At 39.7% G+C, this 15,180-nt stretch overlaps 1 protein-coding gene across 2 annotated transcripts in view; it reads left to right on the forward strand.

Moving 5' to 3' along the window:
• Positions 1-4,100: 4,100 nt before the first annotated feature.
• Positions 4,101-15,180, forward strand: part of gpm6bb (glycoprotein M6Bb) — a 38,951-nt gene continuing 27,871 nt past the window's right edge. For both annotated transcript variants that reach the window (XM_086090675.1, XM_086090676.1), the window contains exon 1: positions 4,101-4,246. In XM_086090675.1, coding sequence (XP_085946801.1) covers positions 4,243-4,246 — 4 coding nt within the window. In that variant the 5' untranslated portion in view covers positions 4,101-4,242. The remainder of the gene's footprint in view (positions 4,247-15,180) is intronic.

A 15,180-nucleotide genomic window follows, 5' to 3' on the forward strand; every position in this document is an offset into this window, starting at 1 on the left:
ATTATTTTTTTAAACATTGTACATTAATCAATACAGCAAAAAGGACGTGTCTCTTTCCTTGTGTTCCCTTCCTCCTCCCCCAGTGTGTAACTGCTTAACCCTCCCCAATCTGCTCGCCAAGAAGGAGGATTATTTTTTTTTAAATTGGAGTCAATTAGTTTGAAAGAGGTGACTCGTTTACTCAACTTTGCAAGCAGTCACTCGTACTGTGCCCTGTATTAGACATCCTCGCACCTTACTAGTGACAGCCAGTATTTGCAGATATTGGAACCGTGACTTCTTAAAAACACGTAAACTGTCAAATTGGTAATCGACCTATAGTGTACACCACTTTAACTGTTAGAGGAAGACAAGAATGTAAGTCAGTCATGTAATGATATAAAGTCAACAAAGTAGTGCTTTTACTAAATTAGCCATGCACAACAATGTTGAAATGTTTTGCATTGCTTTTCGACCTCAAAACGTTTTTGTTAGCAAAAACAACAAAAACACATTCTGGACTAGTTTGTAAGACTTTAAATCTTTGAGAATCCCACCACTGGGTTGGATCACATTCAATATGTCTGCCACTTTCGCTGCGGTTTTCTAATCATAGTGTTTGTTGTATTTGGTCCAGTCGCCTAACCATAACTGTCTTTATTTGCATGTTGATGCGGCAGAAAATACTTTAGCTTTGCTTTTTGGCTGTTTAGAAACATTAGGGAAATACTTGACGACATCTGCTTACGTTGCCTTTCTTGCTGGAGTGCTGACTGTTGACTTCCAAGTTGTTCTAATTGAAATTTCTGTCACGGTCTGTTGTGTTGACTTTGTTTTAAGATTGAGATTGATGTCATGTTTTCCCTTTTTAGCCGTTGTATAATTAAACCAAAATGAATTCAACAGTCACCTGGCTAACACATAATTGAGGGGAACGGGAATGATACTGCCAACTACTGGCCTTTTCCAGGTATTGCTGGAAATAATCAGTGTAAAATGTTTTACACACACAAAATGCACTCATGCTGATTGACCTAAAGTTTCAAAATTTTGATTTGAATATTGGAAACATTTTGCTTGAACTCATTGTTCTACTTCAGCGGTTTTAGTGTCCACTAAAAACAAAACAAGTGTTGCTTGGCCGTCGAGCCGACGTCGTGATGAAACATCCCATGGATCTTTGCCAACTTGGCCCCCAGTGAAAAGGCTGGATCAGCCCGGGGGCCGCCGGACCCGGGACCTCCTTGGTTACCGGATGCCGTCGCACTGGAGTGATGGCGACCGGTTTCTGTGAGGCAAACAACACACAATCGTTCAGTCTGCTCCGAGCCATGTCCAACATGACAAATATTCTTTGGAGTCAGTACGAGTGGAAAAAAGAGGTCACTTGAGGACAGTTTGATGCTAAGTTGCTAAGTCTACTGTTTGTGCAGATTTTATTTTATTTTATAGAAAAATGTTCATCTCTATATGGTGCTGTATTCAGTTACCTTTAGCAGTTGACAATTATTTTTCCAATGCTCACACTATTTTGTCTCCACGCCAAACTGTTCTGAAGTTGCAGTTGTTGCCCGTTGCTATGCTATGCTAAGCTATGCTACCTGTCCGATGATAAACCGCATATTAGCAGGGGTTGTTTTATTTTTTATTTATGTTTGCTGTTTATTCTTTGACATCTCTGTCCCCTCTCAAGCAGAGTCTCAGAAGTTGTTTTTAGTGCTGATTTTGTCATTTTCTATGACTTTTTTGGACTACCTGTCTTCTCTTGAACTACATGCTAACAGACTGCTAGTAGCAGTCCTTGTCTTTCTTTGCTCTTTCTTTGACTGCCTGCTTTCAAACTAAGTACCAGAAGCTGTTATCATGATTGTTGTCTTTTGTTTTTGCTTTTTGTTGTCTTTCTTTGCTCTGTCTATGCCCTTTTAAACCAAATAACAACAGGTGTTGTGATTGCTGTTGTAGCCTCTAGGGCCTAGCCTATTAGGTGTTGTTGCCATAACTGTACTTTTTCTTTTGTTATTGCTATTTTGTTTCTCTTCTCACTATTAGCACTTACTGCTTCTGTTAAGAACTTTGTTTTTGGTTTGTTGTTGTCTCTTTTCTCTGTCTCTCTGAAATCAACAAATAATCCTGTTTATTAATCATGATTTCAATGTCAATCAGAAATATGTGTAGCTAATACTGTGGTTAGTGTACGCATATACCCATAAAATGCAGTTGACAAGTTTAAGGGACGTCCACTGGAGAAAAAGACAACTGGAAATTATTCCTCAACTTTTGTCGTTTGCTCTTTTTCTAGTCATGGGATGTCACGTCATTGTGGTCACCATCATAGTGATAACAAGCTCTGCTTTGACCTCACAAGGCTTTATGACTCATCATCCTGAGACCTTCTGTCGAACGTCATGTAAGCCACCCATCACCCTCAGGGGCGGACTTACCATTAGGCAAACAGGCAATTGCTTGGGCCTCAGACAATTCAAGTAACTCAGAAAAGTGATTAGTAAAGTTTTTTTAAAGCAATTATTTTTTTACTTTTATCAATCTTTTACTTTTAATTCACACTTTCAAAAACATCCAAATGGTCCAAATATCCTGATTGTTTTGAATGCTCTCTCCCTCCTTCCTTTTCTCCCTTTTTTTCTGCACAAATGCAGACCTGATACAGGAAGATGGTAGCAAAACACATATATTGGCGCAGTTGTCAGGAAAATGAAGCGGAGTTACTTCAATGGAGGAAGGAAAAGAGGGAAACTGCTAGACCTCGGACTCTCACTCGAAATCAGCATTCGCCTTTCGATTGCCGTTTAAGCAGCAAATCCTGAATCAACTTGAATGGGTTCGTAATTATACTTTAGCAGAAATATGTGATAGTCAAAAATAAATAAATATATATATAAATCGAATTTGATCAGATAGGTGAATGGAATGCACTCATATAGTGCTTTATGTACCTTACAAGTTGTCCAAAGCGCTTTACAGAGCCTCATATTTATTTATTTATTTTTGTTGAAAACGTATCAGTGTGTACAATATTTTGTCTTTCTTCAATGGAGGCTGAAAGACTGTATAGTTGCAGATTAAATATTGTGATTAATTATTTTTCATGATGTGTGTATTTGGATGTTGTCCACTCTATCGTAGGGAATTATTCATTGATAGAAAAACCTCTTATGAAATTTGACATCTGTTAAACAGGCAAAATTGCCAAATGAATTGTGTTGCTAAAGTGAAGGTCTATTTGTTTATAACAGTAGCCAATAATGTACCCCCCCCCCCCCCCACCATCGTCCTCCTTTTCAGATAAAATAGCTCACGTGTTTAACTCATTCACTGCCATAAATTCATTAAAAAAAAAGATTATTAAAAATTAGGGGCAAGAGGCGATTAAATGTTTTTAATTGTAATTAATCACATACTTCACTAGTTAACTCACGATTAATCAAAAAATATATATGTTCTAAATGTACAATACTCATTTACTCTTGTTAAGAAAAGTGGAAACAAATGTTAAATAGAAAAAGTTCAAATCATTTTTTGGATGTTTATAGCCGTCAACAGCAGTGAATGAATTAAAAAATATATATTATTAAAGTTTTTAATCGTAATTAATCACACAACTTCACTAGTTAACTCGCGATTAATCACAAATTTTATGTACAAAACTAAATGAACAATTAAAAAAAATCTAGATTTTCAACAAAAGTGGAATTTTTTTTAAACTAATAGAAATAGTTCAAATGAATTTTTTGACGTTTAGAGCCGTCAATGGCAGTTAATGAGTTAACTGTTTGCATGCATTGTACACTGTATGCTAACAGTTAATTTATTTTGTCTAAAAGCATCTACATAATATAATGAATATGAAGTTAAGATTTTTGGGGGGACTTTTTCTAGGAGGTGAAATGAGGTAGTCTCATAGGCATCTTGCTGTGATAGACTCAATTTTCAAGCAAGATTTCAAGGACTTTTTCCATAGAAGACGTTTTCAGGGCAGCTCACAACACAAACTCGACTGAGCTCCCTTGGTCCCCCATCTGACAAAATACACCCCTGACCGCTCTCTTCTTTCTCCTCTCTGCCCTGATCCTAAACCCCTCCCACTCCTGGCGATGACGTCACCGGGGCTGTCTCCAAAGTGTTTGCGAGCGTCCAGCTAGTGCGCATCTCAGGACTCGCGAGTAGCGGTGCACCCAAAACAGCTCGACGGCTTGAATCCGACTGTTACGACCTCGGGGAAGCTCACAGGGAAGACCTTTAAACATGGGTGAGTGCATTTATTTTTTGTATCCATCCACTAGAAACTTGTTCGACTGCGCAAACTTTTTCTCTCGCGCGTAACAGTCTGTTTAAACTTTTCGATTCAACTGTCAGAAATGTAGCAGCGGTGTGTTTTGGAATAGGCGTTGTGTCCAGAGTGGGATTGAGTCGAGGAAAGCGATTAGAGAGATTAAGTGTTGCGGGGTTGCGCCTGTGCGCGCGCTCATGCACTGCTCTCTTCCACTCTTACTGCTTCTCGCTTGTCTTTCTCTCCCACAATGTTTATTACCTCACACTGGATGCACGCCTTTGCTGATCAGTGATTGATCAGCAATGAGATTCGATCAGTCAGGGCTTGATTGTCTTGTGGATGCATTGTTTTGGTCAAGTGGTTGAAAGTAAATTCAACTTTTACAGTGATTAAAAGTTGAATTTACTTTCTGCATGTACTGATGTAACACTGTCACATGGTTTTAATATTATTTGCATATCCCATAATACACACCGACCCACCCACACCCGCACACACTCACTATTTAGCCAACACTGACCAATTATTAATATTTTTTTTATGATATGAAAGAATTCCACCCAAAAAATATTGGCATTATGCTGTACACCAAATATGTATGTAATGTTTGCAAACAAATAATCACTTTATAATGTTAATACATTTAGTAGGTATTTATTGTTAACTGTACTGGGGGAAAGTTTTTTAAAATCTCAAATGTAATGACAATCAATATAGAAAAACAAAAACACAATGAATGTAAAGGGGAAAAAAAAAATCTTAACTGAATTAGCATATATGGAATATATAATTTCATTGGCCACACCCCTTAGCACAGTTTAGTGGAAACCAGTTGATGAGTTGTTGTTGTGTAACCTTGCTAATCCTGGAGCAACACTTGGAGACAGAATATAACAAATACTCAGTGGCATACATTCTTTATCCCCTGTGAAGATTGACTAAATTAACCACTGCTTATAGCTTTATTGTTCTGACCCCCCCCCCCCCCCCCCCCCCCGATGGTTTAAGTGCACACAGCAGAAAAAGCGGCACAATAACCAATGAAGCGAAGCTAACACATTTGAGAAAATTTAACTTTTCTACATTCTATTTATTATTTATGTTTTTTTTTTTTATAAAGACCAATATGATTGAGTGTTTTTTCTTATTAAAATTTACAAGTAAACAACAGCAACAAACTGTCTCGGTTTCAGGCTATTTTACCACAAAATGGCCGCAAGCGTGTTATCCCGTGACCCCCCCTCCGCCGTGCTTATGAGACGTATGTGAGAATATGTATCAGTGCTCATTAATTCGCTGGGAGGCTCCCACAGAGGCGTCTTTGTGCTCCTAATTTGGAGGCGCTCCTTTGTTGCGGCGCCTCCGTTCATGAACACCCAAGTTCGCTGAATCGCGGCAGAGTCTCACAGCAACGTGGCCTTTCAACGGAATCCCCGCAGGCCCCCTCCTCCTCTTCCTCCGCTTTCTTCTTCGTCGTCCTCACACGGTGACCACCATCTTTTTTTGTGGTTAACACAGAGGGAGAACATCATGGCCTCGGAGTGATAAATGCAGGAATTGGCTTCTTGGAGTTCAGACGTGAGAACGTCCTTTCTTGCTTTCATCCGACCAAGTTTTCAGCCGCGAGCCTTCAGGGCATTTCCTTGTGTGGTCACATGTTCCCACCATTTTGTCACTTATGTACTTCAGCTTTCTACCACATTGCCAAAACATGCAAATGAGACCTATTGTGAGTGTAGTTGTTTTTTTTGTCAATACGTGCCCTGTGATTGGCCAGTCCACCACTCACTTGGTTAGCTGTAGATTTGAGCGAATGGGGTTATTTTAACCCAAGGTTGGGTTCATTATTTTATCCCAGAATTGGGTTGAAGATTGAATTTGAGCTGAAGCTGGCTGCTATTTTGGTTTTGTTGTCTACTGACGTTGAAGTAAACGTAATTTCTTTGAAAGTATTGGTGGCGGCGAGATGACTCAGTGGGTAACACCGCTGACTTGGGACATGGGGTCAGGGTTCAAATCCCGGTCAGGGCAAATTCACTTGGCCTTTACACTCTTTATGCTGTTTTCAAGCCACTCCAGGTCCAGAATCTGGATAAAAAAGGGGTGGGCTGATTAAGAAGGGCATCTGGTGCAAAAACTGTGCCAAACATACGCTTGTAAAACAACTGGGTCAAAAATAAATCAAATTAGGTCAGCAATTTGACTCAACTTTCAGGTTTAACCCCCAAAATTGTGTTGCTTCGTACAAACCCAAATTTGGGTCAAATTGACCCAAGTAGTGGGCCAGTCCAATTTTGGGCCTGTTTTTTTTTTGACCCAGCATTTTTTAAGGCTGTATCATGCGAGTGACTCTGGGAGGGGAAAGTTGTTTCTTCTTCTTAGAAAATGTTGATAATAAAATTAGTATTATTTTTATCCACAGTTATACTGATAACCTGGCAACCCCCACACATCCAGAAAAAATCCCCTATTTAAAAATAATATTACAAAAAATAATTATTGCCAAAGAGCAAATGTCAAGCGAACTTATTTAGTCTCCACTGCTGAGACAGTTTGCTGCTGTTTTGGTTAGCAACACCATTCAAATTCGTAACTGTTGTATAAACAATTGCATTATGAACCGTGTTAATTACTGCTACAGTTAGGTTTTTTTTCCCCCACCCTAGGGATGTGTCTATTTGCGTATCTGGTTGACACACCCAGTTACTAATTGTCAATCATGTCATGTTCTTCATTTATTTAATGATCTTAAAGCTCAATATGGCACACAACACATTAGAGCATCGGTGCTACTATAAACACATTGATGCATAAGCTCTACATAGACTTTTGTATCACTCAGTGGCGTCATTTCGGTTTGTTTCGCGAGGATTCCATCATGTCACATTTAAGACCTAACTAATCAAAAGCAGCACACCATTTCCATTTGTACTTGGGAGCCAATTTCCGATCATAAAATGTACACTTTTCATCCTTTACGGAAACTTTTCCCGCGCCGTGGACACGCTTTAGGTGTCCAAATCGGGTCCAGATTTTTAGGACATGACATTAAATATGAAGTGAGTGCTTCTCGGCTGACGTTCGGTAATGCCTGGGTGATGAAATATGTTTTCCAGCTGCCTTTGACAGTGCGGAGGCGTGAACGTGGTGTCAGATGTTACAAAGTTCTCTTTGCGATAACACACACGCACGCACGCATTGTGATGATTTTGTGTCTTGGACGAGGAGTCTGCTGTCTTGGATTTCCACATTCCTCCAATCTCAGTGTGTATGTCTGGAAAGTGTCACATCAGCACACACACGGTGGACAGTGTGCGGCGTGACCTAGTATCTCGATGTCGGAGCAGGGGAAAGTTTTTTTTTTCACGGTTAGCATCAATAAGGGCAGCATCTAAATGGTCTAAGCAGCATGAATGTGAGTGTGAAAGGTTGTTTGTCTTCCTTAATCTTCTCCTGAGACTCATTTTAGCCGCAGATAGAGGCCATTTTGGCAGCCAAATGATGCCTCAAATGCGCCAACCTCTACTAACTCCACTGTATGTCCTCATCAATCAGCTCAAACAACATTACGTCTTCAGTTTGTTGTCATTAATTGCAAAAATGATGCTCGGTAATGAGGTGGCCGTCACCAGACTTGCATCATTTCTGGGCTCATTTCCATTTGGAAACCAAAATACAGTTGACCGCATTCAGTTTTTATATGAGGCAACTTTCTTTTTTTTGTTGTGTGGAAGCTCTCAAGTGGAACTCAATCATTTCTGTGATGCTGATTGATTTCCAAGTTGTTCTCATCAAAAAAAAATATTGAAAATAATGGCAATATTAAAAACATTTTCTATATAATAATATTCAGAATATATTTTAATGTAATGCAATAAAGTGTGTGGCAGACAGAATAGCGTAAATAAACACGAGATACCGGTCGTCATATCGTAGCTGCTATGTGAAAAACACTTATGGCCATTTTCTTTTCTTTTATTTATTTTTTACGTTTTTGGGATGTCTGCATTCAGTTTCATCCCAAAAACGTAAAAATAAGATATATTGCATGACGATATGTTGCATAAAATCAACAAATAACCCCATCAAAACAACAGAAAAAGTGAAAGAAAAAAACAAGGCAAATACTGGGCTGTGCTGTAGTGTCACAAGAGTTGCTGACGTATCGCACATGATGATGGTTTGAACTTCCAAGTTTTGACTTTTGTGGCTTTCCTTTTTGTCTTTCCTGCAGCAACTGTGCCGTGCTGCTTGCATGTTAATGTTCTGGAAAGTTCTGACCTGCTAAAGACAAAGCCAGCCCATTGACTATTGTGACTTGTGAAGTGATTGGAATAGAAGGTCCTGACTGGGGATGCCTGTGTTCAAGCATGTGCAATGGCCTTGACCTCTACTCGGAAGCCTGTTCGCTGTGTGTGGATGTGTGTGTTGTTCGAGTATCCACATGGTCCAGATGTCTAACACAGTCAGGTTCATAAACATTGGGCCAATGACGCTATTCTCATCTTTTTGCAGGGTTTCCGTGGTTCATTAACTCATTCACTCCCAGCCATTTTCACTCAACCGACCTCCTTCGCTCCCGGCTGTTTTACTGGATTTTGACTGATTTTGTTCTATTACCATAAAAATATGCAACCTACCAAAAGAAAGATTAGAGTCTCTTCTTTCATCAGGAAAAAAAAGTAAATTTCTATCTGTTTCAGTTTTGCAGCCATTAGCATTAGAATATAGCTAAGTTTCATCCCTATTCACAAATCTGTGTAAAACTGTGGGGGAAAGAGCTTTTTGCAACATGACACTGGTTGATCTCTTATACTCTGCTGCCACCTGTTGGCCGTTTTTGTAATAACAACCATTGCTTCAAACATTCTCTTCAGTTCTGAGGCTGCTTCAAAGCCTTCTGTATGCTCTAGCATAATAACTTCCATTAAAAAAAAACACGCATAAATACGTCTTTGGGAGCATGGTAACGTTTAAAATAGAACGTATGTATGCATTTTTTGGGAGCAAATACGTATTAAGAGTCAGTGTAACACAATTAAACAAATATCAATGTGATGTAAACATTTATATGTATTTGTGGGGACTGGTGGCTAGTTGTAATTTATCATGAAAAAAATAGTCTGGAGGCCACGAGGTGCTTCATGTTTTAAATACCAATTGCTCTGAATTTGAAAAGAAACCAATGTTTCTGTCGCCAACATCCAACATGAAACACTAATGCCATATAGTGGCAGAAAATTACCTCAACACAAATGTATGACTCAATGTTTCACACTCCTTTTAACCGTAACTATCAACTGTAACTTTATGACCACGTGGGTTTTAATATATGGTTTCGGCTTTAGATCTTCATCGCAGTGGATTTGAAAAGAAACAAACAAGATTCTGTTGCTTTTGCAGTATATGTCGGATCATTGTCCATCTGCACTGTGAAGCGCCATCCATTGAGTTCCGTAACATTTGGCTGAATATGAGCATTAATTCTGCAGCTTTTGTCAGTAGTCACATCATCAATCAATACAAGGGAACCAGGTCCATTTTGAATTTTGGGTTGGACTTCATTTAGTTGCAGCTACATAAGACACAATCTAACCTTTATCTTGCGCACAATACCTAACCCTCTTGCCACACGCATGCATAATAAGGCTTTTGATTAGATTTTATTTCTATGCGTCCACAATATGTTGGCATCTTGCACGTCTGCTGTTTGCCAGTGGCGTAGAGGTCCGCGTCTGTGTTTTTGTTCACAGTCAGATGATTGTTCTGGAAGGCCCGCGGGGACACAATAGAAGCATGCAGCCGATGAGCATTCATTCACACATTCAACAGGCGTCCAAGCGCAACTGAATTCGCATTTAGGCTTTTTTTTCCATACCGCCTCAGTGCAGTAAGTGAGGAAACATTAATACAGAAGTAAATTGTGCATTTTCTGCTGTTAGCCTGCAGTGCTGAAGAGAGTTGAGCGGTCGCCTAGACAGTAAAGTCCAGAAAGGCTGGTCAGGATCTGGGCCAGAGGCGGGGGGTGGGGGGGGGGGGGGGTGGGGGGGGGGGGGGTTCAACCAGTGGGGGTTGAAGATTGAAGCTCTTACCTTAAGTCTTTTAGAAAAGCAGGATATAAATGAATAATGATTCAATACAGGCTAATGAACTGAAACATTCATTGGCGTGATGCGGTTGCAATTAGACTAGCAAGCAGTGCTTACAGCAAAGGCGTCACGAGGAATTTGATCACTTGACATAGTGGCCAAGCTGTGTTTTTGCAACTGTGATCTCCATCATATGATGCACTGTAGCCTAAACAAGGCTAACGGTTATGCTCTTATTTTTATGGTGAGTGGAGTTGCGATTTTTTTTTTGCTGAAGTCACTTTATTAGGCACACTTCCATAACCTAATGCAGAGTTTCAAAGACATACTTTTCATGCATTATCCAAATCTTGACCTATGAGCTTAATTTGTTTAGTGACTACGCTTGCAACTCAAAACACTTCTATCTCAAATACTATTTCCCAATCGAAATGAATACAAAAGCCGCTAATCCGTTCCAGCCCACAAAATAAATACCAACAAAATATTTGTGTTTCAATGAGAAAAATAGCACATCATTTACTTAAAAAAATAACATAATTAAATACAATTTGATGATCATGATTTCACCCTAGCGACCAAGGGGGCAGTATAATACAGGAACAAATAAATACACAAAGAAGACAGTCACAACTAGGTTGAGTAAACAGCAGTAATAAGTCATTTTTCACAGAGGATAAAGAAATATATTCTTGTGAGTATTGTTATATGATCTATGTATTGTTGCATCATGTGTTCCAATTTATGTTGTTTAAAATATAACTACACAAAAAGCAATGCTAGTTTTGTTAGGCTGTCTATGATATTTTACATCGCGTGTTAGCATTAAGCTAGCGGACTTTCATAAGGCCAAGTTTCTTGGTTTGCAACGTGTAATTCTCTTGGTCCACAATGGCAGGAAACATTTCATTCAATGGTGCTTCACACCTCATTGCATTTATTTATTTATTTATTTAAAGTCATTCTTTATTGCCATATTATGAAGTCGGGGCTCACCAAGATGATGCCCAGTAGCCCCACCAGCCAATGGGCATCTTCTAAAAATAGCTCACCAGTGAATGGACATTGTGATTTCCTAGTATTGTTGTAGGAGTGCATATGTGTGTTCATGATTGCTGTTTATTTGTAAAATCAGTGTTTATAAACATTGCCAGAAATAATTAACACGATCACTGTCTTCACATAGATGGATATCATTAGTTGTTAATAAATGAACGCCAATCAAAAGTGAGCAAAAGTCTTGATTCAGCTCTTGTATCAGATCTGCCCTGTCAAGCTCGCAGCCTTCGAGTGACCCAACACCTGCGTGTGATTCTTCCTTTCAGCACCACCAGTAGAAATGAATCGCGCAGACGGAGAAGAATCCCTTCCAGCTAATTTCTCCCGCAAGTTCATTTGCGCTCGTGTGTGAGCGAGAGAGCAGAATTCATTAGTGCGCTCCTCCACTGTGGGACCCTGCAAGGATTGAGCTGTTGGCCTCGTGCCCGCTCGAGTGTATTCAAGTCGCCACAGATAGGCCTTTGTGTTCGCCGCTTTCTGCGCCGCTGCTAAATAACCGTAAGACAAAAGCATGTTGGGGGTGCCGATGAGAAGTGCTCGGTGCTTTGTAGAAAAGTCTGACAGCAGATTGAGGCTGGTGCCAATGTAAAATTAAAGCCCGCTGTATTGCTGCATCTAGAAGTAGCAATAATGCCGTTTTTTTTGTAAAAATGTATGATATGAAATTTGGTAGGCACATCTATATGTTGACCCACGAAAATGTTGGAAGAAGCCATACCTTAAAAGACACAGGAATTTTGAGAGGGACTTCAATTTTGTCTTGATTGTGACAGAATTTGCACCACGTAAGAACCCCCAAATTGTAAAAGATGTGAATTGTCGCCGTTATGTGTGGGCGGAGCATGGCGCCAAAGCTTGATGACTCATCCTGATGTTGTGCTCCCAAGGCTGCCAAGTTAAAGGCCACTGCGCACACCTGCTTTCTCTCTCACTTGTTTATATGCGAGAGCTCTCATTGTCTGCTTGTAATCCTCGGGAGGAAGGCGCGATAGGCCCACAGGAAGCATCTCTGCCAAGCTGTTCGAAAGTCTGCAAAAGTTGAGCTTTTGCGCAGCGACAGATGCTGGCTGGGAGGCAACGGCGGAGCGGGGAGGGAGTCGATTGCATGAACAGTTGCATTTTTTTTTTTTTGAAGAGTGCAAATGAATGATGAGGATCTGTAAGCGCTGTATGTTTAAAAAAGACAGCAAGTTATGCAACAGGGACCGTTTGGCAGCGGTCTCATCTGTTTGTGCTAAAGAAGAAAGAGGAATGGCAGCAAACAGCAGCTTTGGGGAAGGGGGTGGGGGGGGGGGGGGGGTTGAGGGGCAGGAAAGCTCAGATGGGTGACCCCGAAACCACACGCGGACCCAAAGAGGGACGTGTGCGTGTTATGAATATTACATCAATGTCTCCTAAGTCATTTTAAGCTTTTGACCCCCACTGCATGGGAAACGACTTCTGCAGCATCTGGAAAGTGTTCGAGCTACTTTTTACGACTGTTGTTAACTTGGAGAATTTGCGCACGTGATCGTACACTATATGGACCAAACCCTAGGGACACACCTCCCAATCAATCAATCAGACCTATAGGTGGACTCTTTAAATCTTAATTTTCAACTTTTTGAGAGATTCAGAATATTTTTTGCTTTTTCTGCTCCCAGTGCCCAAAGAAAGGTCCAAGGTTTTGTCTAGAGCCTTCCCAGAAACTTTTATTGCACTGGCAACATACTTTTGTCCAAGTTCAAAGGTTGATAAAGGTCAAGCTGTCCTAGTACTTTTGACTGTATCATGTACAGAAATTGTGTAGTTTAATAAAGTCAGTAGGGCAAGATACATACATTAAACAAACTATTGAATTCAAAGACAAAAGTTGGAATCAATGGTTAATTATATTTATTACAATTTTTTATTTTATTTATTTATTTTGTTTTATTTTATTTATGTAGTTTACACAACATATGTGTGCCAATATTTGTCGGTATGATGACCGTAAGCAAAAATATTGCGGTATCATATTAAAATTCCAGCTCTAAAGTCACCTTTAAAAATATATATACATTTGGCTAACTAAAAACAGCCCCCAAACCCCCCATTCAACATAGTCTATTTTTAGAACAGACCCATGGGCTTCTCATGATGTCCTTGGGGCTAACTAGTACTCCCTGCCACTTTTTTTTTTTTGTACAATGCGCATTAATCAGCAAAAAGGCATCAGTTTTTGCAGTATCTCGTCTTGATTGGAGGTAATCCTCATTTACTGAACTCTGCAAGCAGCCGATCTTTTTGTGCCCTGCTTAGATTTCCCCTAAAAAAAAAAGTAGCGCATATTAGCGGTTATTAAAGCCTTGACTTTTTAAAAATCATCCGTCAAACCGGCCCATGCCTACTTGTGTGACATTAAAGAATGATATTAAAAAATCATTCATTTGCACTGATAACATTTATTTAATTTTACTTCTTAATAATACTGCCAATATAAACTACATAAGATTTATTATGATATATAATAATTCTCTTATACCTTATGTTGTCAAATATGTTATTCCAATTCTTAATATATTGTTAAAAATTGTAGAAAATACTGTAATGTAATGAAATGCTATTTTACAAACACATCTGTACAAATAAAGGTCTCCTCTAATATATTCAATGCCTTTAATAAATACTTGGTTCTCTGCAGTTGAATCATTAAGCACCCCTTGCCACTATTTTTAAGAACTAAGCCATAACATCGAACTGGCATGCGCTCATAATGTAAACAAACAATGACACACTGCATTCTTGTTATTAATGATATTACAAGTACAACTGTCAGTGTTTATATTGCTCCTCCACTTTAATGGATTGTGCACACGGTGCGAGTTGAAAGTCTGCGTTACACAAGTGAGTGGAGTCCCAAATGGCTTTCACTTTGCACACTGGATGCTTTTGGATGACTGGCTGCCTGCAATAAGGCCATGGATTGACCCACTCTCACAGGAGGTCAGTACACAGACACAAGCGTCCATCAGCCACTTGTTACGATCCCCTTTGCCCTTGTTTGGGTCCGGCTGGGATTGTTCGCGTCAGCTTCAGGTTCGGTTTTTGTCCATCTAGGATCCAGAACCAGGACGCGGGATTTGCGCACCAATGATTGAATTAAAGAGATATGTTGGGCCACTTTGCTATGACAGGTTGTGGGGATTGGGGGGGAGGGGGGTGTTCCAGGAGGGTTTGAGACAGGGCCAAGTGTTGGGTCAGGGGTGAGAGGCTGACGGACAATAGCGGAAAGAGATCCCAGGAGGGAGGGCTGCGTTCATGGGAAACACCCCTCGACACCCCGCACCCACTGCTGTCTCCATTATGTCTATTGTGTGTGCGTGTTTGTGCGTGGGTGCCAAGGTGAGCAGCTGGACTGTGAGAATGTTAGTTGAGGAAATATTCATATGGAGTGAATGATGTCGCCGATGGCAACATCGATCAACATTTTTGCCTTTTTAAAAAATGGACTTCTTAAGCTTTTCAAAAATAAAGTTCATTATAGGACATTTAAGAGAGCATGAGTTTTAAAGAAACACTTTTTTACATTCACTGCCATTGACGACTATAGACGTCAACAATTAATTTGAACTATTTCTATTAGTTTTCTACTTTTTCCACTTTTGTTAATAAGCGCATGAAAACCTAAAAAAATATATATATATTGTACATTTAGAACATATATAAAATGTGTGATTAATCGTGAGTTAATTATTGAAGTCATGTGATTAATTACAATGAAAACATTTATTCACCTGACGT

The sequence above is a fragment of the Leptonotus elevatus genome, chromosome 12 (genome assembly GCF_054856555.1).
Source record: "Leptonotus elevatus isolate MCC_2025b chromosome 12, RoL_Lele_1.0, whole genome shotgun sequence".
Taxonomy (NCBI): Eukaryota; Metazoa; Chordata; class Actinopteri; order Syngnathiformes; family Syngnathidae; genus Leptonotus; species Leptonotus elevatus.